Source organism: Chelon labrosus (assembly GCF_963514085.1).
Source record: "Chelon labrosus genome assembly, chromosome: 20".
Taxonomy (NCBI): Eukaryota; Metazoa; Chordata; class Actinopteri; order Mugiliformes; family Mugilidae; genus Chelon; species Chelon labrosus.
The window spans coordinates 14,754,106-14,781,620 of NC_140353.1; the positions used below are offsets into that span (position 1 = coordinate 14,754,106).

A 27,515-nucleotide genomic window follows, 5' to 3' on the forward strand; every position below is an offset into this window, starting at 1 on the left:
AAGTGTTACAGCACTTTTGCATCAGAAACTGACAGATCTGACAGGTCAGCAGGTCATAGTTGAGCAAAATGTCTGACCAACAGACTGAGAATGAAGTAAAAGCGATCGAGAGAAGTCAGGAGACTCTCAGCCATAGCTTCCGAACAGCTTTCTCCCGAGCTCACACAGGGAGCGCTCGTGGCAAGGCATGTGGACAGGCCTTGGCAGGTAGCCTGGGTCCACGTGGCACAGCCAGAGCTCCTACTACACTTCAGATCTGAAGAGATGCAGAGCAAAAGAAAACGCAGAAAAAGAAAGAGTGTTCTGTCCTAAACAACAGCAGACATCTCCATGTGAGTCAGCACGGCTGGCTTTCTCTCATCGTAACAGCACTGGCCCTTTGCAAGGCGCAGACTCGGGTCTTTAACAAGAGGCATTGCAAACACACAAGAACACTTTTCAATCAACAGGATCCTAGAGAATAAGTTTATGATAAGTTTTGTTGCATTCATTATATTATTAATATATTTTTAAGTTGCTCCTTGACTCCTATTGACCTGCATGTATTGAAAAGTGTTTCTTGCATTTGACTCTCAGATGTAGAGCGGATAAAACGTGCAGTCCAATATAACGGTACACTGCCACTAACTGCAGTCTGTAAACTCATTGCAGATTGTTGATTTGAAGCAATACCTCAGTTAGAAGCTATGCAGAGATAGCAATTATTGCAGGGCCGTTGTATGTGACTGCGTTTGATTGCTTAATAAACTGGCAACAACAAAAACATGCTGCTTTTATTATTTGTGTAGCTTGTTTTTTTAATGACTGAGGGACCTAATGTGAACAACAGATATTTTTACTCGTACGAAGGCCAATGAGCCATTCTGCAGCTCCTGCATGCTTAAACAAGCTGCTGTTCGAAAGGCTGGCCAGCGTCCACGGCACGTAAGTGATTTTCAAGGGAGAATTAATTCCCATTCGTTCCCATTGAGAATTTTCCCCTTTGTTTGATATTTCTCTGCATTATATTTACAAAATGTCTTCCTGTCCTATGACATGTAGCTTCCCCGCCAACAGAAAGCACGGAGAACTTTGTTGAAAAGACCACAGATTGTAGGAATTAGTTTGTTTGGACAGAAGCAGTAGCTTTTATGATTTTAATGTTGACACTTCCTTGGATTAGCCGCCCCCCCAAGCATGCTGGCCCTGTTTAGCTTGTCTCGAGCATGTGAACAAGGTCATCAAGCTGTCTCAGCGGTTTCTGGTCTGGCCTGAAGCCATTAGGTGTTCAGTCATCCTGAACACCTAACGTGCAAAGCAAATAGTGTGAAGCTACATGCTGCGCAAAGATCTAGATGTTGTTGCAAGAAAAACACAGATACGTGGCGGTGGCCTAAACATTAGTCTTTGTTTTTTTGCTGTTTATGAGATGTATCTGAAAATGCATTTGCATGAGCAGATCCAGCTGTTACATTTGGCGAGGCGCGCCACAGATGCAGCCCACATTGAAGCAGAGTAGCTGCGCCCGGCGACCAAATCTCACTGGCTCCCTACGCTAACAGAGCTAATATGATTGACATTATACAATTATGTGTTCCTTTAAAGGGAACATCACACTCCGATTTGCTGAGTGTAAGGCATCCAAGGTTTGTTTTGAATTAATTTGGAGTGAAATGTTTGGCATAAGACAATCCCCACTATTTTTCCGATTTCGTCACTTTGGACAACAGCGGCTCATCCATCAACCGCCGCAGCTGTTTCTCACTCAAACGCCATGACAAGGTCTGGATGGAATGCCGCTGCTTCTATATGAGTTCATAAAATTAATTACGGGATATTAATGATCAGGAGATGAACATGGAAATTATAAGTTATCTTAAAGTCAGACAAATAATATACTAACATTGGTTTTTGCTTTCTTTTTTCAAACTGAGACGTCTGAACCTTTAAGTAAAACAAGGACAGCCTTTCAGGAGTCATCACATCATGCATGACTGACTTTCATTTAGAATCCAAAGTGCACTTGGCAGTCAGGTAATTTACAGCTAATATCATCTCGTGGCACTAATGCAAAGTTAAACTCCCAAGCGTTCATTTGATATTTCATCAACAGGCTGACAATCTTTATTCTATAAAGCTAATTATGTTTGACGTGGTTTCATGTTTAAATAAAACAAAGCGGCCTTCCAGCGATTTCGTGACCCTGACATGCGAGTCACGCGCAGGAGTCAACATACCCCTATTGGTGCGTCAATGGGACAGTTCCCTCTTATTGGCTGTTCAGCTACTTGAACCAGTGCTTCAGAAGAGAAATTAATGTGGAGAAAGTCTTGATACAACAAAGTCAAAAAGGCACACACAGATTGCCGGTAAATCTTCGATCTCGGTTTGGTATGTCTGGGTCTTAAGATATCCAATTTTTTTTTCTTTTCATCGATCAAACCTCCAGCCACAGCAGCTCCAGGTTTTACTCTGTTGAAGCCAAATTTCGTATATCTAAACCCAGAGCAACACTAACAAATTTTTGTTTTATTTGGATTTTGATTATGATATGATGTTAACCTGGAAGCACAGAAGTGTTTTGGTTCATGCGTCTTGGTGACATCATTGTGTGTATTAAGGAGAACCTATGCAGATGTTAGCATTTACCTCAAAGTACTGCTTCTATTTGAGATCATAAAACTGATTATGGGTTATTAATAATCAGAAGACGAACATGGAAATTATAAGTTATCTTAAAGTCGGAGAAATAATACACTAACATTGGTTTCTGCTTCTCTTTTTCATACTGGGAAATTTAAACCTTTAGGTAAAACAAGGACAGCCTTTCAGGAGTCATCACATCATGACTGACTTTCATTTAGAATCCAAAGACCACTTGGCAGTCAGATAATTTACAACTAATATCATCTCGTGGCAAGTTAAACTCCCAAGCATTCATTTGATATTTCATCAACGGTCTGACATACATTTCTCTCGAAAGCTAATTATGTTTGACATGTTTTTCATGTTTAAAGAAAACAAAGTGGCCTTCCAGCGATTCCGTGACCCAGATATGTGATGTGATTATTGGCGATCTTGAACGGCATGTCAAGTGGCTACTCCGAGGAGAGACGATTACCAGCATTTTGCTGATGTTCAGATAAGCAACTCTCTCTCTCTCTCCGGCTGCGTTTGGAAGTCACTCAGTCTAACCTCACATTGAGACAAAACTATCACACATTCCAGGAGAAGAAGCACAAATAGCTGGAGTCTATTAAGGTCAGGAAACATTATACTGTCAGTGCTCTCCAAGAGGTGAATCATCACTACAATTTCACTGGCACCGGAGCAAAGACTTATTTACTGTTTGTCCCTGCCAACACCTTGGAAGTGGATCTAAACTTGTGGTGCTCATTCATCATAAGAGCTTAATCAATAATAATTTCAGAAACATTGTTGGCAAAGAACTGCAAATAATAAGTTATAGTCTTTTATGGAACAGAAGAGAACCCTCATGTCTGCTTAGCCCTTTTGAAGCAGCACTTGTTACGCAAGGATTCACGTCATAGGTTCTCAAACAATATTGTGTCTGTTTTAATTTGGAATTTCATTTCAACTGCTGAGAGGTCCAGCCGAACTTTGCATGACACCTTTTTGTGACTAACAACAGCTTGTTTAGTCCTACCTTAAATATATTTCAACAACCATTACATGGACTACCATAAAACTTTAGTATTCATGCCATTTATTATATGCAGTTGGCAATGACTTTGGTAAGATTCACATATATCAGATGAGTTGGTAGCAACGTTTGTAGAGAGATTTGTTGTTTTGACATGGTTCTCAGCTATATTTAGTGATTAGTACAACTTATCAAATGTTAGCATGCTAAACTAGGTCAAGTTCAACATGCTTTCTGGATGTCTTAAGGATGTTTCCAATATTACTTACAAGCACATTTGCGACCAAAGTCCAGTCCTCAGGTACGATGTAGAGATATTCCGGAAGCACCCTTGGCGACTAGTCGGACCCCTGTTTGTGCATTGGTGGGAGAGATCTTTCCAAGTGGCTGTTCAGCTTTGTGAACCACTGCTTCACAAGAAGAATGAATGTGGAGAAAGTCATGAAACAACAAAGTCAAAATGGCACACACTACTCTTCCTGCTTTTCATCTTTATCTCATCTGAATTTAGACACACAAATATTTCACCACGGCCGTCTGGATTAAAAAAAACTGTTGACCAACCACTCAGCATGGTTCCCGGAGAGGCTAGTTCTGTATGAAGGTTTTGACCTCTTTCTGGCTACCTATTTTTTGAGCTAGTCTTAGACTTAGACTTAGACTTAGATAAACTTTATTGATCCACAAGGGAAATTGCTTGGTTACAGTAGCTTAGTTGTCATAAAAAACACACTCTTAAGAACCTCAGATAAAAAGAAAAGATTAAATTAAATAAAATAGAAATAAAAAATAAGTAGAATAAGATCTAGTAACATAAAATAGAAATAGTATAAGCCAAAATGTACAAATTATCATATTAGAATATGAACAAATGTACAAGAAATGGAAGAATATAAATATAAATTATATATACAGGGTAAGGTGTAAGGTGCAGTAGTGTCCATTAACATTAATAACAATGAGTTATCTGTCACAGAAAGGTGAGTTGTTGTACAACTGGACAGAGAATGGTATGAAAGTAGTCCTGTAGCGTTCAGTGTGGGAGCGGAGCTGGATCAGCCTGTTGGAGAATGAGCTCCGCTGCCCCTCTATTGTCTGGTGTAGTGTATGTGACGGATTGTCCATGATGGAGAGCAGTTTGTCCAGTGTCCTCCTGTCCCTCACTGAGACAAACGTCTCCAACTTACTGCCAATCACATGACCAGCCTTTCGGATCAATTTGTCGATCCTACTTATGTCCTTTTTGCTGGTGCTGCTCCCCCAACAAACCACAGCAAAGTACAGGGCACTCGCAACAACAGACTGGTAGAACATCTCCAGCAACTTGCTGCACACGTTAAAAGACCTAAGCTTCCTCAGGAAGTAGAGTCTACTCAGTCCCTTCTTGTACACAGCATCACTGTTGTCCCTCCAGTCCAGTCTGCTGTTCATGTCCTACACATACGCGCATACATTACCTGCCGGGGTGCAGGCTGTATGTGCTAACCGGCTGTAGTCGGCTCGCTGGCTGTAGTCTTTGTGGTGAGTTCAAGTGCAAGTTGTTTTTCGACCTGACTCAGGTGATAAAGGGCAACATCATAGTTGAACTTTGTTGCTGATAAATCTTTGATTTTGGTTTGATGTGTCCGGGCCTTAAGATATCCAAATTTTGCCTCTCTTTTTTTTCATTTACCAAACCTCCAGCTACACACAACACCAGGTGTAACTATGCCCAATCCAACTTTCATATATCTAAACCCAAAGCAACGCTTAGAAATTTTTGTTTAATTTTGATTTTGATTGTGATGTGATGTTAACTTGGAAGCAAGAAAGTGTTTTGGTTCATGGGCCAGACAAACAATTCTTTGGGGCATGCGTCTTGGTGACATCATTGTGTGGGTTAAGAATGGAGAACCTAGCATGCAGATGTTAGCATTTACCTCAAAGCACGTCTCTCAAGAATAATAAAAATAAAAGAAATTTACTTCTTCCGTAAACCTCTTAGCTAAGTCTGATTTTATGTTGTTGCACCTATGTCCTTACAAGATCATTTCTGTGGAGGGAGGTCCAGGGCCACTGCAGAGATAACAAGAAAAATATATGTCTTAGGCTATATGTAGCTATAATTAGGCTCAGATTAGTGAGGTTTATACAAGGAGACTGTGGACTTTCCGCTCACACTCATCAGAATTTATTGGGTGTTAATTTAGCCAGAGAGAATTGGTTTAGTGAGAAAATATGTAACAAACATGCCAGAGTCAGTCAAACTGGCCAGTGACAGCTTCATCATCGTGAAACCACGCATATGCTTTTAAAGTTTGCAGCCTATAGTTGTTGAAAAGTGGGTCAGCTGTCGTTTCCAAATTAAATAAACTGTTACTCCCGAAGATTCTGGCTTTTTTAGCAACATGCATTTAGTGGTGTGACGATGGCGGTAAAGCTAGACTTTAATTTTTATTTTTCCTAGTTGGAAATGCTGCGTTTCTCACTCTGGTGGATGACAGGAGTCTGTCCCGCCATGGCCCTGGCTTTTGTAGTCTAGGATGAGTGAGCCTCAACTGACTGGCTCTAGTAACGCCCACTTAAAAGAGGCTTCAGATAGAAGCTGTCATTATTTTCCTGCGGGGAGACAGAGGGCACTGCTAGTTGAGGCCACACACACTTAGGAGTATTTTTGAAGAACTTCTGTTTTTGCCGAGTTTTAATATTAATCACACCGTTCAGTTGGATAAAAACTGAGTAAATGCAATATGTGACATAGCCGCGTAGCCAGAGGCAGAAGAAGAATATACTTTCTCAACTTTGCTGAACTCCCCTCCTACTCTGGGTTTAACTAAGACTACATCCTATCATAAATGTGTCATAACAGATTTAGTAACTCAATTTTTAAGTTCATAATTTCTGCTGTTTTCAGTAACCCCCCCATTTCACCGCGTGCAAGACCCGTTGAGATGTCGACATTTCATGAAATATCCATCAATTTCAACATTATTAGATCACACGCACTCCTGCCTGCCATCCAGACTAACCAAGAGAAATGGATATTTCAACCACATGGCGCTGGGCTGACACTCCAAAACAGTCCTGCGGTTGGCAACATCCTCTCAGACCCAACTTTCTTTTTATTTTCGACCTCGTCGTTACTTTTATAGAGCAGCTGTGTATTTTTAGAGGTCAAAATATGACCCTGGCGCAGGTCATCCACTGGTCAGTGTGTAAAGCGTTTTTTTTTTTTCCCTAACTTATACAAACACGAAAGGCAGGGAAGACCTTTTCCAGTTCAATTCAATTTTACTTAAATAGCTTCAATAACAATACAAATTGTCTCAAGATGCTATACAGAACCCAGAGCCTGAAACCCCTAGAGCAAGCGCTAAGGCACCTACTGTTCATTATATTGTATTACACTGGAAGAAGCTTTTCAGTTATTGGTTATATTTACACGCACACCAGCGTCTGGTTAAAAGACTTATCCCGGTTTTGATCATATACAGGATACGGCATTTACATGGAGCAAAGGGAAATCTGGTCGTTCTTATATGTGTACACGTGATAAATATGAGTACCATATGAGTATTACTTCACACTGTTTGGCTGTGGAGGATACTGAGGATGCATACGTGCTAACAATAGCTAATCAACTTACATGGATTCAGTGTGTCTCCCGTGGAGGCTCAGCATTTGTTGCACAAGCTGATGTCAACACCATCATCTTCTGTAATGGCTCAGAGCCACTTCTTTGGTTTTGATGTTTGGCCACGTAATAATGTGTCTTTTCCACTGTGACCTGGGATTCTGTTGGGAAACCGGCATCCTGTAGCCTGATTACTTCAGACTTGAATAGCTCAGCATTTGGATGCCTTTTCCCACCAAACCTGCCAAGTACAGTCGATATGAAAAAAAAGTTACATTAAATATTCAAAGGTTCCCATATGATTTATCTTAGATTTTTATTTTACATCACAAAACGCTTTTCACAGCCACTGTATTTGTTATCTTCTTCATAGCACCAGAGGTGGTGGTTCAGTGGCGCCTTCGTTTGCGCTGATGTTATGTCTCTTGGCATAAACACGAGTGAGATGTAGGCATGCAACAGTATCCCAGCATCCATTTCACATAACCAGGTTCCTGAAAACTGGGTTATGTCTTTATCCAGGTTTCAGAAATCCAAGTTTGGCATTTACATGTGCAAACACAAAAATGGGATACTTCAAAATATCTTAACATGGATACTGAAGTCATGGTAAAGGCACCCTTTGCGGTCTTGCATGTCAGCGTCAGTGCCGAACCGAACAGACTCTTGGAATTCGCAAAGCTCTGAATTTGTGTCATTTGTATCCAATGACTTGAAATGGCTCTCTTTCTATGACCGAGGCACAAAGAAAATAATCCTTGCTGTGGTCAGAAAGACAAGCCTCTCACTTATCAGCTGTCCATTGATGGTCCTCCAAGCACGACTCTCCTATTTCCTCCTGACCTATTTTCAAAGTTTGCTTTGGATGCAGTCTGAGGTTCATTATGTCAACCCAGTGCACGTGGACGCCATAAATTAGTGATTTATGTCGGACTAAATGTGAGTGTAGCTGAGGTATTCAGCTTTCTTTTAATGAGTCCCCGATTTTACGCTGTGCTCTCTGTCAGAACTACGTAAGAGAAGCTGGTTTATGTTCATCCCCACGTCTGCAGGAGTATTAGAGGAAGGGGAAACTTTCACATAAATTAACTGTGCTGAGCTCTTATACGGCGTTATCCCAATTTAATTTCTGCCAAGTGACAATCAGAAGCTGTGAGAGAGAGTTCTTTCTTGCGCATGAGAACCAGTTATGTCTGTTGTGTATCAGGGCCCTGGCTCAGAGGCTGGCTGGAAGTGCGATGGGGACCGCCAGCCAGGAGAGAAGGTCCTGCAGGATATAAGGGAGAGGAGAGGGCAGGAGAGGCGGCTCCAGGAGATCCAACAGCAGCTGGAGATCCTGGGACAAGGCCAGGAGATGACTGTGAGTTCAAAGCAGCTACGTTCATTTACACACACACACACACAAACACACACGCACTCACAGCGTCTGTGTTGAGCATAAGTGTTCATCTGTAGACATGTGTGTGGCAAATTATTACAAGCACGCAGCTCATTTTCAGTCATCCCCACAGGGGGGAACGATGAAATCACATGCAATATTCACGTCTCTGAAGGCCCGTATTTTTCCCCATTTTCTCTCTTCGTATCACTCACTTCACACGTTACATTTTTGTGTAAAATGTATGTTTTCCTATGTAAGTTTTCCACAGTTATAGTTATATAGAACATCTTCCTCTCCCCCTCTTCGTACACGATCAAAGGTCGAGGATGGTTATTTTTTCCACCGATAGCCCCACCGTATTTCACCGCTTTCTAGCATTCTTCGCCGAGATCCAATGTCCTCACTCTGCAGTGATCCCTAGAAACCATTGAGCCCTGTGTGATTTTAGGAGCCTCTGCAGAGTTACAGCCGGAGAGCTGTTCTCCAAACCCTGTAGCTAAAGGCACAACACAAGAATGTTCAGAGAACAAAGGTGTACGGGCCTGATTTCTGCTTTTGCTGACATTTATGACTTTAAATTTCGTGAGCTAGGAGGGGAAAGCATTAGATATAAATTCTGTGGTTTGACGTTGTCATTGTTGAAATGGGTGGCTTCTCGCGGTCAAACTACCTGCTTGCGTCTTCGCAGGGTTGCTGGAATACAAATTCAAATGCGTGGCCTTTCGCATCAGTTCTCACGCGCGCGGACCACAACATGATGTATATAAGCCTAATTTTAACATGAAAGATTGCCTTTACACTCACAAACCGGGAGGTAATAAAAACACTAAGTGACAGCCACACCCATACATCACAGGGCATCGTGCCACTCAAAAGACCTATTCTTGGCCTAATTAAGGGGAGACTGGTGGAATGTTTTGCTAATTAAGCCAAGCTCTGTTTGACGAAACCCTTCTTTCATGATGATCACAAAACATCAAACCCACCAGTCTCCCCGCACTCTTTACATTTAGCTGTATCACTGCATTTTATATGGTGTCGCTAAACGACTGAAGCGACTTCGATGTAAACAGCGCACTCGCAGCGTGTATTCTTAGCGCCACCGGGCTTGTTTTGTGGTTAGAAAAGATTTATTTGTGCCGAATTTGTATGGGAGGGCATTCGTAACCGGCTTCACACAGCTGAAGTGTACTCATAAAATTGATTTGCTTAACCTCCATAACTCAGATGCTCTCCCACAGTGTTGTGTACCTGTAGCCATGCAGGCGTTGTGCCCGGAATATAACTGAAAAGAGCCAGCGCCTGTTCTGAACCAACTTCTAGGAATTTCACTTATAAGAGAGCACAAACAAGACTACAAAGTTTTATGTCCGTTAAATCCTTTAAAATAATTGAAAGCACTTTCAATGAAAACAAGTGTTTACTACAAGACTAAAGGCTTGTATGTAAGTACAGTTCGTCCTGTATTTAAAAGCCACGACATTTGGTCCCTTTAAAGAGTGAATTCTTTTAATAATATGTCTGAAATGAATAATTTTAATGTGTAAAGTCAAATCCATCTGTAAAATATTAGGATGGACTCAATATTATAATATGGGATGTATTCCTCTCTTTATATATGTATATGTACTGTATATACAGTAGGTAAACATGTCCAAAGGTTTGCTTGAGTTTGATTAGTCCTTGTTGGATATGTTAAGAATTTATGTGTTTGCTCTAGATTATTATTATTTTTTTTTTTCCCAGTGATTTATTGAAACAAAATCTGTCCTGACTTGGATTCACATCTGAGAACTTTGTGCGTCATCTCTCCTTCTCCTGCCTTTCAGTCCAACAAACCCCCCTTCCAGTGAAATTTCCGTCTTTGTCCAAGATAAAACCTCTCCTCTCACCTTTGATTTTCTTCCCCCTACAAAGCCGTTATTAGCCTGACGGTCATTGTTTTGTGTTAATGATAGATCTCCTTGGAAATAAAGTAAAAATAAACATTCCCAGAAAGAGAAGATAAGACGAGTTCAGAGGGGCTACTTTCAGCTGCTGAAGCAAAGTCCTGTGACTCTCAACAGCTGATCTGGTGCTGGTTTCCCTGCAACCTCATTTGGCTGCGTTCCTAGATTAACAGCATAGGGAAGGACAATCCCAGCATTTACTGTAAGACAGAACAGTTGCAGCAGGGCAGTCTTGCTCTAATCAGGCCAACGCTATCAGTCATACTTTCTCTTTTCCATCACCCACTTTAGTCCAATGTAAGCCAGCAGCAGTCCAAGGTAAAAATGAAACTTTTAAAAAGAATTCTGCTAGAAGATCTCCTTAGGGCAAAGATGGATACCCAGCCACCGTGGCAGGCCACAGCTGGCCTAAATCTGTTAGGTTCATTGTTCAGGCATTGTTGAGCCCCAGTCCTTCTGCCAACTGTGCAATTTCACAACTTTTTTTTCTTCGTAAAGTACTGGCCCAGTTCAACAGAAAAGAAGCCTGTCTGGCTTCCTGCTCCAGTGCACCACTATGTGAATCTCCTGGAAGAAAGACAGTCAGAGAAAGAAATAAGTTGCTGTGTCATTGCATACTGAATGACACAGCATAAGGGGTGCTCCCATTCATCTCCATATATAGTTGTTGTTGTGGAGCTGGTATTCATGGTATTAAAGATGCACAGGTGTATTTACTGCAGCACCTAAACCTCTTGTGAAAACCAATTTACAAATGTTGGAAGTCTGACTGAAGTTTGAAATTGTCACTGTGATGAGAATGCAGCTTTTAATAGTAAATGAAGGTGATCCATTTTAAAGGAAGGTGACCCTTTTTGGATCTAGTTGCGGAAATGTCCAAACTTCAAGTGTCTAGGTACGCATTTACCTAACTGACATTTCAGAGCCTATGTTAACTTCTGTAAGTTGATGGCTAGAGCCTGTATAGCCTGTATATATACGGATGTTAAAATGATGATGTATGGATTAGCTGTGAAGCTTGTCCCATACAACATTTAGCATTTGGGAGAACCCATTAAATGTTAGCAAGCTAAAAGAAAAAGAACAAGTGAAAAATAATAAGCGTGGATTTCTGCCTTAAACGCTGGTTTGCTGCTGAGCGTTCATCATACACTCAGTGCTGTGTTTGCCCTTGTTATAAAGGAAGATGGCCTAGTTAGCATAAGCCACAAGTTAACACTAGCTAGGTCCTACTGTGGGCATGGCAAAACTGTCAAAACGGTCGATCGTCCTGTTATTTAGGACAGACTGTACTTTGAATTTACAACACTGAACACTGGAGAAACATAGGCTAGGGACAGTTGAAATTACCCACTGCTCTAAGCAACATTTATGGTCAACCACCCAACAGGGCGTAAGTTGTTTGTTTTATGTATTACGTCTTTAAGACTTGCTGGCATTTTTATTTATTTTTTGTTGTTGTTTCATTGTTCACAGAATGATACAGGAGAAAAAGTGTGTCAGGCCATGAGCTTTACACACCCAGCCTCTCAATTCTGGTTGGTGGAGTTGGCTAAATTTTGACCCAAATGCTGCTAGAAAGACCATGATAACCGAAAGAGTTGACGCATGGGTCTTACTGGTAAAACACAGTAATGAAATCCTGAGCTGACACGAACTGTGCAGTGGATCATGAAGTGTTTATAAAAATGCAGGATAACATGAGCCAGTCGACCGCAAGCAAGTCATAAAATGAACATACCAAAGATAAAATGTAATTCACATGCACAGACACACTGATCTAGTGCATGTGCCGCCTTCCACGTGTGAAGTGACCGGGTAAAGCGAGGATTCTGGGACTCAGCCAGTGATCATCACAATAGACTGACTTCAGTCACGTGCCTCGGAAAGTCCCTGAGGTGAGTTATTATCTACGTTCACCCCATTACAACTGACATTTGACATGATGCATTCGTGAATGATGTCACAGATACACAGGAACTGTAGCAGAAAATATTGCACTCTCGTCTCGTGAGTTCTTCTCGACATCTGAATGGGTGTGCCGGGAACAGAATTCCTCCATGTATTAGCAGGGAAACAGCCTCTGGGTCTGTGGCAGATAGAGCTCAGGTATGTGACTCAAGTCAGTGACCTTGAAAGCTGAGCGGCCCACGCTTGTGGTAAAATGGCTCTGCATCCTGTGTGTACAGGAGCCAACAGTGAGCAGAGTGGAGGTGGTGGTCCACTGCAGGGCAGATCGCCGCAGGGCTGAACAGCTCTGTCTTTGTCAGATTCCTCTCCTGGTGGGAAACTGATACTGGAGAGTGACTGAGAACCCTGATCTTTTACCAGAGGTCTGGGGTACACCCACCCTGCTATTGTTTGTGGTAGAGGAACTGGATTCCCCTGTCTTGAGGACATAAAAACACACTGAACTCGCCATCATTTAGCTGCTATTTAAATTCACAAAGAAGAGGTGACAAATGAGAGGGCAAGGGGTCAAAATGAAAACACTGTCGAGAGTGTGCATTAGTAGGGAGAGGTTGAAGTAGACTCCAGCGTTGTGTTTTCCAAGATTCTCTGTAATGTGTCACTTGTGATCAGTGTTTTGAGGGGCTTCTTGGGAAGGAAAGGGAAGCAAGGTGCCTGGGTTACAATGTTATGTTATTACTCATGGAATAATAGATAATTACGGGTTGACGAGCAGCCACATTAAAGCCATTTTGTCCCTGAAGCATTGTTGTTTCCACTCAAGATGTGACACTTCTAAGCGGCGGCGGGGAGGAAGCCAGCCCGTGAGGCAGAAAAGCGAGTGCAGCAGCGCTTGGGTGCACTTTAATAAAACGTGACGGCAGAACAGAACACGCCAATCAGAGAGAAAATATTCCCGTGTCATTCTTCCTCTGTCGTCTCTGAGTGGAGTTGATGTCAGTGAAACAGAGGAGATAGTGTGCTGTCTTTTCATAAAACTGTCAAAGGCTCATAACTTCCCTCGAGAGGGATTGTCAGTGTTAAGTGAATCTATAGATTTTCCACCTCCAGCTTGTATTTCACATGTTTATGCCAAAGGACGTATGGCTGGGAAAAACCAGCCTCAAGCGTCGCAGCTGCTCTACCTTTGACAGGAGATCGTAAAAAAGAAAGAAAATTAATGTATTTACATTTTTTTTTCTTGCAGTGTGCTGCAAGTTGGCAGAAAAGGCAGCTTAAAAACAAACCTTTTATCTTCCCATGCTCTTGTATCCGCTTCAATGTGGAATGGCTCTGATAAGTTTCTGCTGTGTTCACGAGCTTGTGATACGACCTCAACATTGTCGTCCCACTGATAACCCAGCGGAAGAAGGGAAGCAGCTCGATCAAATTTATCATTTGCTTTCTTCGGACAGCTTTCCTGTAATTGCTGCGGTTTTCTCTGCTGTTTACCAAATTTAGTGCGGTGCAGGCCGAGCATCTGAAGCCTTTGGCTGTGAAGAAGTGGCTGTTTAGCAAATAGACAGACAGGAAGGCACATTATCAGTCACCCACAGACACCCTTGGACTTGCAAGTTCTGAGGGCACCTCCTGAGGTCAACCACATTTAAAGAGCCGTAGCATTTTGCCACAGCAGTGAAAACACTCTCTCTTTCTTCCACGTTTTTTCCCTCTTCCCTCGGTAGTAAAGTCTAACTCGTGGTTGCCCTCTCCCAGACGCCTGGTATTGGTTAAAGTCATTTCTGACCGTTAATACTTCAGCCAGTGGGGCACTTTTTATTGCCCTGTTCATGTGTATTGAAAACCCTGATCTGCAATTGATCTGTGAATGTTTTGTGCCATACAAGTTGCAGTAATTATTCACTTCCAAGTGAGTTCATCAGATATATCTGTTACTACTGAACAAACATGGAAGCGAAGCTAAGTGCTTTCGAAGTGTGTGCCTGTACTGTATGTTTATACCATAGACTGTATAAATATAGACGCCGTGTCCCCACTTCCTTGCATTGGCCAAACTGACGCTATTTTCCCGGGGATACGGGCAGTGCCATCTTGCGACTTTGGAGCCAGAGTCTGTGCAGTATGGTCTGAGAATGGAGCCAGACGGAGCCGCGATATCGATGACCTGAACACACTTCTGCCAGACTCACTCGCGTTGCGTTTAATTAATACTACGCTCTGCTCTACCTCTGCCAGTTACAAGAAATGTTGGATTATACTCTTGTACTTATTTTTAAAAATTGTTTTTACAACTCTCACGGTCTCACGGGACTGCTTTACGGAGCAACTGGTGGTCGCCATTGTGTCACATCAAACAAAACTTATCCAAAAATATGATACTTGAACATGCATCAGTATTTACTACCTAAAATGATTGAAAACATTGATGAAAAAAATGTATTTGACATGCATTTTAGTGTTTTAGTTTGGCTAACATGGAGGAGGTGGAGCTTATGACCTATACTGCTGCCAGACACTAGGGGGCGCTCTACTTGCTTTGGCTTCACTTTTAAGGAGCAGTTCCGACGTCCATCTTTATACAGTCTATGGTTTACCCGAGCATATATTGGCCCTTTTCTTGTCCCCTCTCCCATTCACAGGTGAAGGTCAAGTCCACGTGCAAATATCCATGTCTTGCTTCTTGCATGTCAAAGGCCCAACACATTGAAGGCTGCGGGGGGCATCGTGGCAGGAATGTGCCTGTGGTCTCCCATCTATTGGTAAAAGACGATCCGTCTTTGTAATTGTGAGTGTTATTGCGGGGCTCGCAAATGAGTAACGAGGCCCAGCCCTCCATGACCCCTAAGGGGTGTTGTTACATTCTGGACGACTTTGAACATGGACAGGACTGTCTGGTCGAGATATGTATCAGCAACTGGGCCCTGGCTAGGCGCTGGAGAGTTTCAGACGGTGGTCTGGTCGACAGATGATCGATGAAGAGTATTAGCTTAAGCTAGAGGGGATAGATGAGACGCAGGAATGTAATTTTGTCTTGTGTGACTCAGCGGGATATGGGGAAGAGTCGAAAACAACGGCATGGGCATTATCTCCAGACCCAGGGGACCACGCTGCGGTGTCAAACTGTGTTTTCAAGACACACAAACATGGATTTGGTTATTTTATTTGTGGATGCTTTTATGAGTACTGCTCATTGGACTCCTGCTATTGAAAATGGTTGCTAACAATGTGTTAACAAGTCAGTGTTGTGTGTATAGCTTGTTCCACTGACCACATTGGCAAATCCTACTTTTAAGACTGGATGTGGATTAGGGACAGAACAACTGGATAAGGAAATCCTTACTTTTAATGCCAGGGACATTCTGTTCAGTATGGGATCGATGCTAGACGCACATGCTGGGAGAATGATGACAATGATTACTGTTCGACTTAGATATTTAACGTTTGCCTCTCCTGAACACGTTTTTGGCAGGATGCTCCCGTCCTCAAAGGTAGCGAGTTGATATTATTGGAACAAATTGACTGTTGAGTCGCAGCTGTCTAAACACAGTGCCACGGTCTGTCTATGAGCACTCGTGCATAGGTAAATGATTCCTGTCCCACCTCGCCGTCACAGTAAAGGAATGGCAGGTTTACAATTAATGTGAAATCAAAAATTGCAGCTGCCAGATAGCACATCAATCCCAGGAATAGATAGTGACAGTCAACTTTAAATACCCTTTACTTGTAACCTAGTTTAAGAAGATTGTCTTTCATTCTTGAACTCACATGCAGTCCCCAGGCTGCATGTGAGGATTCTGGCTTATCTGTAGAAAAATAATACTTACATCCAACTGGAAGTGTTTTGCTCCCAGGCTGCTTCCAACTAAGCACAGGGGACGCAGCAATTGCAATATATTATTATAAATTGCCACTGTTACCTTGGGTCACGCATTGATGCAACACACTGCCGTTGTCTGGGTTTGTCAAAAACTGACTTTTAAGCCCATTTGTCGCGAACAAATTTGAAGAGGATGTTCGGAACATATCGGCATTTAGGCTGAAAAAAATAGTCTGTCATCAAGTCTGTTATATTAGGCACGTGAGACCTCAATACTGTGACAGCCAAGGGTCCAAATGCAGCTTGTGTCTGGACTTGATTTTTCTATTCATTTAACCGTATAGTCTTAAATCACGCATATATTTGTTCTCTCCTGCAGAATGAGTCACCAGACCTGACCGAGGACCAGTTACTTAGCCTTCTGGATGAATGTGAGCTGACAGAGTGCTGCAGCCAGGACCTGGAGTTGAACGACACAACACCACGAGGCCCTTAAAAAGGCGACTGGACTTGTCCACCTGAAAGCTATCAGAATACATCACTGCTGGGATGTAACTGTGAATTCCCCCAGAGGACGCTTTTAGATTTACGAAGACACAATGGTCATGTTATATAGACATAAAAGGACAAAAATTGTAGCCCTCAAATTTGGTCAACTGAGGATGAGCACTGTTATTTGTTTTCACATGTTTTAAACATGCTGCTTTTATTTGTCCTCACGGCTCTGCGTGAGGAAACGGAGCAGCGGGGCCACCCTTTGTATTAACCTAAGTATCATAGATGAGAACACAAAATTGCTGTCATTAACTCTAATAACCGGGTGCGGTGGCCACAGAATGTTCTACTGCACACATAAACATTAGCTGATGATAGCGGGCCTGCGGGGTGATGTCTGAACACTACCTTGCATTAAAATTAAGCCCTCTCCTATGAAATATAGCACGTCTGAGTTTGAAATGTGTGGTCAGACACCCAACGACATGGCTGCTAATGAGGACAGAGGGAGGATGTGTGCTCCACTGGGGTGATAGTCGCTTCTGGTTCAGCTGCAAACATTCCAGTCATTCCTGCCTCTATAGGTGATCTGCTTCAGAGTGGCTCAGATTAGCAGCCCTTTCTGAAACTGGACCCCTGCACGACCTCTTTTCCAGCTTAATTTCTATTTAAGTAGATTGCATTACAAAAAGACGGCCGGCTTTGAGAATTATCCTTCTGGGTTTGTTTGAGGAAGCTGTTCCAGTTTGCTCCTGCTTGGCGCGGTGTGAGTAGCCCGGCCTGCACCTGGCTGACCTCAGCCCCGGACACCTACAGGCCCGTTCGTCTCACTCTTCACCTCGCCCACACATTCTGACCCCGTCTAAACGGCAGGAATTATCTCACATTCCTCCTGACTGAAAACACGTCGGTCACGTGAACCTCCAAGGTCAAATCCCAACTAGGGCCCTGCTATCAGTGAAACCCGTCGCACTATCTGCTCAAGAATCTAAACAGACACCCCAGCAGAGGTCTGAACGGAGAACACACAAACAATTTCCTCCTCTGCGACTGCTCTAAACCATTCTTTTTCTATCTATAGCATATGTAGCATTTTTGTCTGGCTTTGAAACGCAGCTGACACAATGTGTTTTCGGAATGGAAGATATACGGCTCATTTAGGGTAATGGAAACGCAGTGAGCTCATTATGGTAAGAATGAGGTCACTCCTAATGTAAAGAGACCCACACTGAGACTGTCTGGGATTTCTGGCGCGGCTCTCACTGGTGCTTTAGATTACAGCTCTCTCTGACCCTGCAAAGGACTTAAATGAACAGTGTGAATTCTGTTTGCAGATGATATCCCCTCGGCCAGCTGTGGACCTACTCCACAGATAGCCACTCATCTGTTTTGATAAGTTACATTTTTATGAAAACTATGGAATTTCAGCGTGCATTCCTTCCAGCAAGGGTGGGCCACGGCTATAACTTAGGTTCACGTCGGCGTCGATAGCGAATTTATTACTCCAAAGTGCAAAACTATTCCTCATGTCTACCTCTCACGTGGAGCGCTGTCATTTGGATGTGTAAGTAGATGCCTGCGTAATGTGTAATCAGATCTGTATGGACGTGCCGCTTAAGTGGGTTATACTTCATGTTGAGTTTTCCTGCTGTTGACTCCCGAGGATACTCCCTTTCTGCGAGGCTTCGCTAGACTCCGCTAATAGATTCCAGTCGCTTGACACAGCATGGCTCGGCTCCCTTCGCCTTTCTAAGGAGGCAACCCCAATCAAAGTCGATGCGAAGTTCAGAAATAACAGAGGGACAAGCTCAGGTCTTCACCCATTAAACCGTTCGTCCGTCCAAAAAGACACAGAGAAACCTTGAAAGTTTTTTTTTTTCCTGAAGATTTTATTGTTCACTTGACATTACAAAATAACAGGTAGGAGTACAAACAGCACTTTAGGTAGAAACTATGGTACAAATGTTTATAGAAAAGCTTCACTAATAATTAAAAAAAAAAAGACACATACAAAAAAAAAACAAAGACATCCTCATGTCAGTGTGCAAATAAGTTTATACAGACAGAAACGCTTCCATACGAGGCTACGCTTCTAGATAAATTATTTAAATAGCATATATCTACACAAATGAAATAACCTCGACATACAACAGACGTAATAACTTATCAAAACTGCACAAAACATAGTCACGACAACATTTCTTTAATCCTTTACGTTCCTGTTTGGGCTTCTTCTGTTACAAAAATATCTTATGTACAGCATATAAATGATATTAATGTCTTGCTTAAAAAAGAAAAGAAAAGAAAAAAGAAGCCAACCAATTTATACTCTGTTGTTAAGACAAGTGATTCTTGTGTATTGCTGGCCTCAATACAAAAAGAACTAATGAGGTAATATTTGTACATAAAGGGTTTACTTTTTTCCCCCCTCGTCAGATATGTACACACAAGCTCAGGCACACCAGTCATGCACACTGTGCAGAAGCAGAATATTTAGATACTGTAAGTGATGCCTTTTTTTTGTTGTTTTTTTTTACATGTTACACTGTTTTGGTCCAATTCTATATTTTGAAAGGATTTTGAGGTGGTGCAGAAATGAGAATTAAAGTGGATACAAACAGCCATACTCAAAATAATCTTAGGAAATAGACTGGCCCTCGCTGTTTATGTCCCTTGACACATTCAGTAAAGATAATAACATAGTATTTGCTAATAATTTCTGTTCCAAAGCAGTGTGTAGTTTGCCTGCTTTGGGGCCCTGTGCTGTCCTGAAATTTGTGCTCTCCTTGTTTCTTCTAGTGCTCTTTCCTGAGAAGACGAATGTTCTGGGCCAGCCCTAAGCCTCAGCTAAATGCAAGACTTCATATATATATGTATGTATATATATATACATATATATGTACACTAGTTTGAGGGGGTCATCGGAAGAATTAAATTTTTTGACTTGGTTGTCTTCATAACTATGCCTGTCGGCACACATGTACAAGCACACAAACAGCATTCACTCTCTTTGATATTAACAGTCGGTCTGTACTGTCCATGGTCCCTCAACAGTTCCTTCAAAGGGTACTTCTACCCCAGCCTAAGAAAGTTCTCCTGCTGCTTCATACCAAAACAAGTATGTTTGAGTCCACAGCAGAGGTATAATAATGCTCAAAAATAATATCTAAAAAAAAAAAAGTTAAAAACACACTTCCCTTTGGTCCCTCATCCACAGAGGAATACCACCAACAGTTCAGGTGTGCAAAGCAATAAATTGTGGCCCTCTTTCATTGCAGATCAGAGCGAACAGAGTGAGCGAGCGATTTCTTCTGATCAGCGCTGCGATCACAATTTGAGTTTGGTGCAGTGGTGCGGAATTATCATTGAACTTTCATTTGGCTTTAGCTCCTGAGGTCACTGAACCTCGTTGTTAGCTCACCAATACCTCCAATGTGCATTCTCAAAGGAAAAAGTGAAAAAGGAATCCAGGGCACGTGTCATAGCTTCATACATTCTTCTGGAAGGTGCTGTGGTCCAATTATGTGTCTGAAAGAAATGACAGAAATCATGTTAACGCCTTGAGCCGAGTTGATGATGAGTGTTGGCTGACGTGTCTAACTGTCGCTCATGTGCTTACCTCTGCATTCATATTTGAGGTCTGAGAAGTAAACCATCTCCTGAGAGAAGACATACAAGCCTAGTCGCCCACCAGCGTACGTCTTGTCGTAGATGTTTCCAGAATCGGCCATGATTCTCTTGCCTTCATACATGACCACTCTAAAAAAGAAAATGTATTGAATTGAGGTCATTGCCTTTCTAATATGAATAATTTGGATTTGCATTTGAATGACAGAACATGTGTTTGATTTTTTTTGGGAACTCACCTAATAAGTCCAGTCTTGGGTCTGTGGGTCAGATGCCATCTGTAGGCAGTAAAGTCTTTCCAGCCGATGTTCTTGGGGTCGTGCCACAGAGTGCGTACCTGAATACGATGAAACACAATGGTTGAAATAAGAAAAGTCTCAAACTTTTTCCTTACATTGTCTCTCAAACCGGGCAGCTAATCTTTCCTCACCTGTCCTGGGGTGTCTCCGGTGTGCCACAGGGCGTTCCTCAGGTGCTCGCCAGGACCTGTGGTGGAGTTGACCACTTTGATCGACAAGCCAGAGTAACCTTGAGCTCTTGTGGGTGTGTGGGACCAGTAGGTCTGTGTGATCTGTTTCCACATCACTGTGTAGAAGCGGGAGCTGGACTGGTAACCAAAAACGAACCCAGCGTAGTCGTCATCTCTGTCCGTGTTGATGAAGAACGTTCCGCTGAAATCCACTGCGCTGAACTCATCGTAACCTGAATTGCAAAGAGAGATTGATTACAATCGGTCCACTAGCACTTAGTGTCCATGTACTTGTAACAAGGTGTCTGTCTGAGTATTACATACCAACTGCAATGCCAGGGTCACAGTTGACAGTCTGCACCAACTCCTTGCCCTGATGCCGGACAACCCAGTTGGGGTCAATCTGAGAGGTGCCCTTGGGGTCCAGGGGAACCATCTGGAATCTGCGGAAGTCTGTTTCACTGATGTCAAAGTTCTCCGGGCACACATCATAGATGTCCAAAACATTGTCTTGATCAAAATCGTCTTTGCACACGTCACCACGACCATCACCTAAGAGAAAAATAAAGACAAAGATCAATACTGTGAAGAAGGAGCAATAAAAGGATTCCCAGTGATTTGTCGGAAAACACAGAAAGGCAAGCTTACCATCTGAGTCCACCTGATCAGGGTTAAAGGCCAGTCTACAGTTGTCTTTGTCATCAGGGATGCCGTCATTGTCGTCGTCATGGTCGCAGGCGTCACCCTTGCCGTCCTTGTCGTGGTCTGCCTGGTTGGCATTGGGGATGTACGGGCAGTTGTCCAAGTTGTTCTGGTGACCGTCCTCGTCAATGTCCTGGTTGTTGTCGCACTTGTCTCCTATGCGATCTGAGTCAGAGTCGATCTGTGGAAGGACGGAATTCATTTATGATGAGATTCCCCAAAGACTGACTTGCACACTGTCCTCACTAAGACACTTGTCCTCACTTCAAATAATTCTGTGTTCTGATTTTCACCAGCCTCAATATGAGAGGCGCTACTCTGGATGCGATTTAACTGCAGCCCCTTGTTTTCAGGTACGTAAGCAATGTCCACTCAGACAAGTGTCCAGTGTCCGTTTAAATGTTTTTTTGCAAACGTGGTATCGAAGATAAGACAAGAGAGAATTGTGCTCTTTTTCTTCAAAGCTGTCACATTCCTCTCTTTTATTACAACGTGCAATTTGAGGCTTTGACACTGCCGACGTCAGATTAAGCGGTGCGCTGTAATGTAAAAGTGAAACATGACATTACCTGATCAGGGTTGTGCTCCAGAGGGCAGTTATCACAATGATCTCCCACACCATCCCTGTCTGTGTCTCTCTGATCCACGTTGTAGACATACGGGCAATTGTCGTTCTCGTTCAGAATGCCTGTTGGGTAGAAACATACTCTGTAGCTTTCCCAACTTTTCAAATGCTTGTTAGGCTAACCTAAAGACATAACTGTGATTGAATTCTTACCATCGCCATCAATGTCCACAGCACAGGCATCACCCTCTCCATTGTTGTCGGTGTCGGTTTGATCGGTGTTGGCTTCAAACACGCAGTTGTCACAGCGGTCACCAACATCATCCCTGTCTGCATCGTACTGGGCAGGGTTGTATACTCTTGGGCAGTTGTCCTATAAGTTGACAAATTATCAGTTTAATTATTCAAATCGTTCAAAGAAATTACATTTATAGGAACAAAATCTTGCTTTGCTTTGCTGCGCTATGCTTTTAGCTGGAATATGATGTTCTGTTGGATATTTTTAGCACCATGCATTTTTCTTTCACCAAGTTTCCAAATCCACACTAAGAATTATGGGCAAGAGGCCACCTCATCCTGAAATCTGGTTTTTGCAGGAATCACATTACTCCGTTCCCGTGCTACTGCCTTTCCGCCTTAACTCTCTGGTGAAAGCACACAAAACGGAGAACTTTACATTCTGGCTGCCCAGAGGAAGGGTGGCTGCAGCTGATTGCTATGTTCGGTCTCTGAGGAAAGCACAGTTTGAGGTTTAAAAAAACTGCTGCGATTACTCACCCTGTCATCGGGGATCCCATCATTGTCATCATCACTGTCGCATTCATCTCCCAGGCCATCTTTGTCATGGTCTTCCTGACCAGAGTTGGGAAGGCTGGGGCAGTTATCCTATAAAGGAACAAAGGGGAAGTTAAGGAAACAATCATCACAATAATAGACTGCATATGGATAATAATGGCCTTTTGTGTTTCTGTCCAAGCGGGTTCTGGCTACCTTTTTGCAGTGATAGGTGGCATTCTCCACACACAGCAGTTCAGTGTTGGGCCATCCGTCCAGATCGGTGTCCTCTCCACAGATGCGCCCGTTGCCGGCGTACCCTGGCCTGCACTCGCAGCGGAACATGGACTCAGAGAAGACTCCCAAGTAGACGCAGTTTGCATTTTTATGGCAGTCGTGGCTGCCATCCTGGCAAGGATTACGAGGAGTGCAAACCTAAAGAAAATTACAGAGGGTTAAATAAATGCAAGCTGCTTGGATACAAGGAAGAAACACAACAAATAAGTAATAATCCAAACCTGTTTTTTAGCGGTTGCTTGTTCCACTCCTCTTCCGAAGGGCTGAGGACCAGAGAAACGTGCAGGGCAGGGCAGACAGTTGTAACCTGGCTCAGTGTTCTCACATCGGTGGACTCCGTTATGGGTGTGGCAAGCATCGGGGACCTCTTTGCATTCGTCTATGTCTTCGCAGGTGATGCCGTCTCCAGTGTAGCCAAGTGGACACCTACCACACTTGAAGGAGCCGTCGGGGAAGCTGATGCACTTGGAGCCAGGGAAGCACGGGTTGGAGAGGCAGCCATCTGTGGAGAGCGTTGGTACTTTAAAATGGCGATCTGTTGTGAATTGCACCATGTGTTTTAGTTTTAGGCAAAGCTCAGATGCTTACCAATGGGGCATTCCTGTTTGTTGCAAATTTGAGACATCGAAGCGTCGCCTACACATTCCTTTCCACCGTACTTGGGGGCAGGGTCGGAGCAGAGACGTTTGCGGGTCTGGATTCCTCCACCACAGGTAACGCTGCAGGTGTCCCATGGTGACCAAGGTCCCCAACCTCCATTAACTAAAAAGAACAAAACAATGTTGGTTATTTTGTGCTGAATACACAAAATTTGTCAAATATGCTTTGATGCTGACATTTAACTTACTTGGACAGGGTGACTTCTTGCAGACTTTGGTGTGACGTCCCTCTCCCTGGCAGTCCCTGCCACCCATCTGAGGAGTGGGGGAGTTGCAGAGGCGGATTTGGGTGATGACTCCCTCCCCACAGGTCACAGAGCATGAGGACCAGGGTGACCAGTGGCTCCAGCCTCCGTCCTGTTTGACTGTGAGCAACACATGCACGATTAATTCATCGTATTCCCAAGCTGGGAAATTTTATCATCACCATGGCAGCCTTTAAGAACATCTGATGACTTACAGCGTTTGTCACATTCCTGCGGGTAGCAGTCACGGGTCTGCACAGAGGTGCCCTCACACTTGCTGTTGATGCGGTCGCAGGAGCGTCCACGCTGCTGGATGCCGCGGCCACAAGTCACCGAACAATGAGTCCAGTCAGACCAGGCGGACCAGCCATCCTCTGCATAGTCGCTCGCTGTAGGAGGAAGACATAAATATGAGGATAGTTTCTTTTGGGTGGAAGTTATTGAGAAAGAAATCCATATGAAATGCATCTGATTTAAAAGCAAACTTACGTGTTCCGCAGCGAGGGCAGCACTCTCCATCAGGCACAGTAGCGTTAGCGCATGGGATCAGGGGACAGGAGATTTTGCGACACACAGTAGCGGCGTTCTGGACAGAGGGAGAGTTTAATGAGTACAAGAATAAAGAGTCAGCTTTGTGATTACAGAAAAATATGAGGCTTTGCTGGTGCTGTTCCAAGCATAGCTGCCATAGTTAACTATGGAATGATCTTATCAGGGACACTCCTGACACTCCTGCTTAATCCTCCCTAACACCCAACTAATTTCACAACAGCACACTTCTCCTGATGTTGCTGGTAAGAAAGCACCATGCTGCTCTGTTGATAGTTTCAGACAGAGTGTTGATGGCTTCCTGACAGAGGCTAGGTCATTATAAAAGGAGGCGTTAACATAAACACTATTATGTCTTTACTGCAGCAGGGGTAGAGGAAGTACAGCTTTCCTCAGCTGACGCCTGGCTTGTTTAAAGGTCGCATTCCAGCAGGTGCCACGGCGCTTACCTGGCAAGTACACTCGGTGCAGCCATCCACGGTCCATTCATCTTTGTCATTGTGCACGATGCCATTGTGGATGCAAACTCCACTGTGGATGTTCATTTGGTTGATCAGGGATGTACTTTCTCTAGACTGAAGGAGAAAAGAGCAAGAGAGAGAGAGAGAGTTACTTAGGATGGAGGGTGGAAAACTTTGACTTTGCCAAGCTTCCAATACGAATGAATCACCAACTGACACCGTGATTAAGACATTGCTAGAATTTAGCGAAGCAGTGCAAATGCAACCGGCGGCCAAACATATTTGTGTATTCACATGGGTCTCATTAAAGACTTGGCCCGTGGGGCTGCCATCGAGGCGACAATTGGCTACACACTGGGAATGCGTTAAGTGGGAAGCAAATGGAAAGGGAGGAAAAGAGGGAGTGAAAGGTGACAAAGAGCAGACCCTGATGGCCCTTACCACTTTCTGGAGCTCATTCGACAGCTGTTTAACGACCACATTGAGTCCCCTCAGCTCCTTAAAAAAACTGGCAATGTCCTCGCAGGAGAAGCCGCAGACAGACTGCAGATCTGGATATTAGAGAGAAGAGTACAATAAATTAAATCAGCTCTTAAGGTTTAGAGCCGAACAGTAGAACAGAGACTCAGACTTGACTCTGAGCGGAGGAGAAGTCTCACCTTTGGCTTTGTGGCCGGTGTAATCAGTCCTAATGGCAGGGCTGGAGCCGTTCACTGGGTTGTCCAGGGTCATGACATCAGTTAAGGTAGCTGCATGGGGAAAAGACAAATTAGTTCCTGTTCACTGGGACACTGTTAACAAACTTTTTAATAGAGCTACTGGATCAGTTTTAAGATTTACCTCCACTTTGACATCCCTTATTTCTCAGTATGGCATCCAGAGTGGTACCAAAGACAAAGCGCACATTCTGAAGCACACCCTGATAATAAAAAAATAAAGATTAGAGATCCTCAAGCTATTAATACTATCTGATACTGGAGTGATAAAATGTGTTATTTCTCATAATTTCTTGAGCTTACCATAAATTTGTCCTTCACGGCTCCCTTTCCAATCCTCAGTCTGGCAATGTCTGCCACCTCCCGGGACAGCACGTCTTGGATCGGCACGTCCAACTCTGACACATTGATCTCCTCGCAGCCCACGAAAAGTTGCGCCCGGTCATCCTGAACGAACAGCGTAAGGTTCTTCCAGTGTCCAGTGGCCAAGTCTGCCTCCTCGATGGACACGACCTGCTGCTGGTTGGCGGTGGAGTAGACCACGTCCAGGGTGTTCGCCTTCCCGTTGGAAACGATCTCGAGAACGGGTCCGGACTGGTCGTTCTTCTCGATGGTTAAAAGGCTGCCCCTGGTTTTCTTGAACTGCTTCAAGTTGACGAGGAGGAGGAAGCCCCGCTCAGCCTGGATGGAGTCGAGGAGGTCCCTGAAGGAGCTGTCGGGGACTGGGGGGATCAGGTCTGCGTTCAGGATCTTGTACGCTTTGCTGTAGGGGTCTGCGCCTTTGACCAAACTCACTCCGTGTTGTCTCTTGGTTGCTCCGGTCAGATCAAATAAGTCATACACACTACTGTCATCCCGATTCTCTGTAGTCAAAGAAAAGACAGTCACGTTTATTTATTTATTTTTTTCTCGTGCGTAAAACAAAAAAAAAAGAAATCCACAGTAGAAAACCTGTCTATTACGCACCGATATCATCTTTACATGAATATTGTTGAAATATTAGTGACTATAACTTAAAAGCAACGCTTCCTTTCATTGTGGGACAACTTTTTTTAAACGGTAAGACGACTCGTTTCCCTTCTCACCTGCCAGCCGTGCGCCCTCACAACTCCAAAGCATCAACAGCAAAAAGATGCCACACAGCATCATCTTCAAATCTCAAGTGCGCCCTATTACAACCAAAGAACAAACAAAAGTTACTCAACACATCCAGGCGAAATCGGGAAATATTAAAAAATGACAAACAATACAACAGACAGTACAAACCTTTAAAATGAAAATCCTCTCTGAAAATAGATTTGTTTTTTGTTTTTTTTAAAAAATGTAGAGAAAAGTCCTCGCTTGTCCGATTATTTATCCCGTTTCCCTTCTTCTTTTATCTCTTAGAAGCTCGGTGATAGTTTCAAAGCGCCTATGAGCTCCTGTTTAATCCGATGCTTCCAGTTATTCTACTGACTTATCCTGCAGATATAAGAGGTATTTAAATAGTTTATGGACATTCCTGAGGTCCAGGCTGGACCAATGGGACGGCTGCGGAAGAGAGAGGGACGGGCTTGCCGTCTTACCTCACAGCCAGTCAGAATAATATCCGAGACGCACACACTGGAGGGGAGGGGAGGGGGGGATGCATTCCTGAGCTTAA

The 27,515-nt window shown here is 43.4% G+C and overlaps 2 protein-coding genes across 2 annotated transcripts in view; one reads left to right on the forward strand and one right to left on the reverse strand.

Moving 5' to 3' along the window:
* The window catches only part of fsip1 (fibrous sheath interacting protein 1), a 28,315-nt gene extending 11,074 nt beyond the window's left edge, over positions 1 to 17,241 (forward strand). Inside the window, exons 9-10 of the mRNA XM_084569444.1 lie at positions 8,464 to 8,616; positions 16,694 to 17,241. Coding sequence (XP_084425570.1) covers positions 8,464 to 8,616; positions 16,694 to 16,810 — 270 coding nt within the window. The 3' untranslated portion in view covers positions 16,811 to 17,241. The remainder of the gene's footprint in view (positions 1 to 8,463; positions 8,617 to 16,693) is intronic.
* Positions 17,242 to 18,163: 922 nt separating this feature from the next.
* On the reverse strand, positions 18,164 to 27,297 carry thbs1a (thrombospondin 1a). The gene is made up of 22 exons (XM_084568939.1): positions 27,140 to 27,297; positions 26,959 to 27,042; positions 26,177 to 26,736; positions 25,998 to 26,076; positions 25,817 to 25,906; positions 25,599 to 25,708; positions 25,146 to 25,271; positions 24,637 to 24,733; positions 24,363 to 24,536; positions 24,091 to 24,267; positions 23,832 to 24,005; positions 23,465 to 23,745; positions 23,163 to 23,381; positions 22,950 to 23,057; positions 22,386 to 22,545; positions 22,177 to 22,295; positions 21,554 to 21,788; positions 21,230 to 21,457; positions 20,867 to 21,138; positions 20,676 to 20,773; positions 20,429 to 20,568; positions 18,164 to 20,337 (listed from the first exon to the last, which is right to left on the reverse strand). Exons 2-22 carry the CDS (start codon positions 27,020 to 27,022, stop codon positions 20,330 to 20,332), a joined length of 3,519 nt encoding a protein of 1,172 aa, XP_084425065.1. The 5' UTR covers positions 27,023 to 27,042; positions 27,140 to 27,297; the 3' UTR covers positions 18,164 to 20,329.
* Positions 27,298 to 27,515: the final 218 nt, after the last annotated feature.

What these genes read in the sequence shown, in the direction of transcription:
- thbs1a (XM_084568939.1), bottom strand. Translation starts at nt 27,022, where the DNA reads ATGATGCTGTGTGGCATCTTTTTGCTGTTGATGCTTTGGAGTTGTGAG. An exon ending in CTGCCCTCGCTGCGGAACAC is followed by an intron (nt 24,537 to 24,636) that starts GTAAGTTTGCTT and finishes TTCCTCCTACAG; the next exon opens with CGAGCGACTATGCAGAGGAT. An exon ending in CCCAAGACTGGACTTATTAG is followed by an intron (nt 20,569 to 20,675) that starts GTGAGTTCCCAA and finishes TTTCTTTTTTAG; the next exon opens with AGTGGTCATGTATGAAGGCA.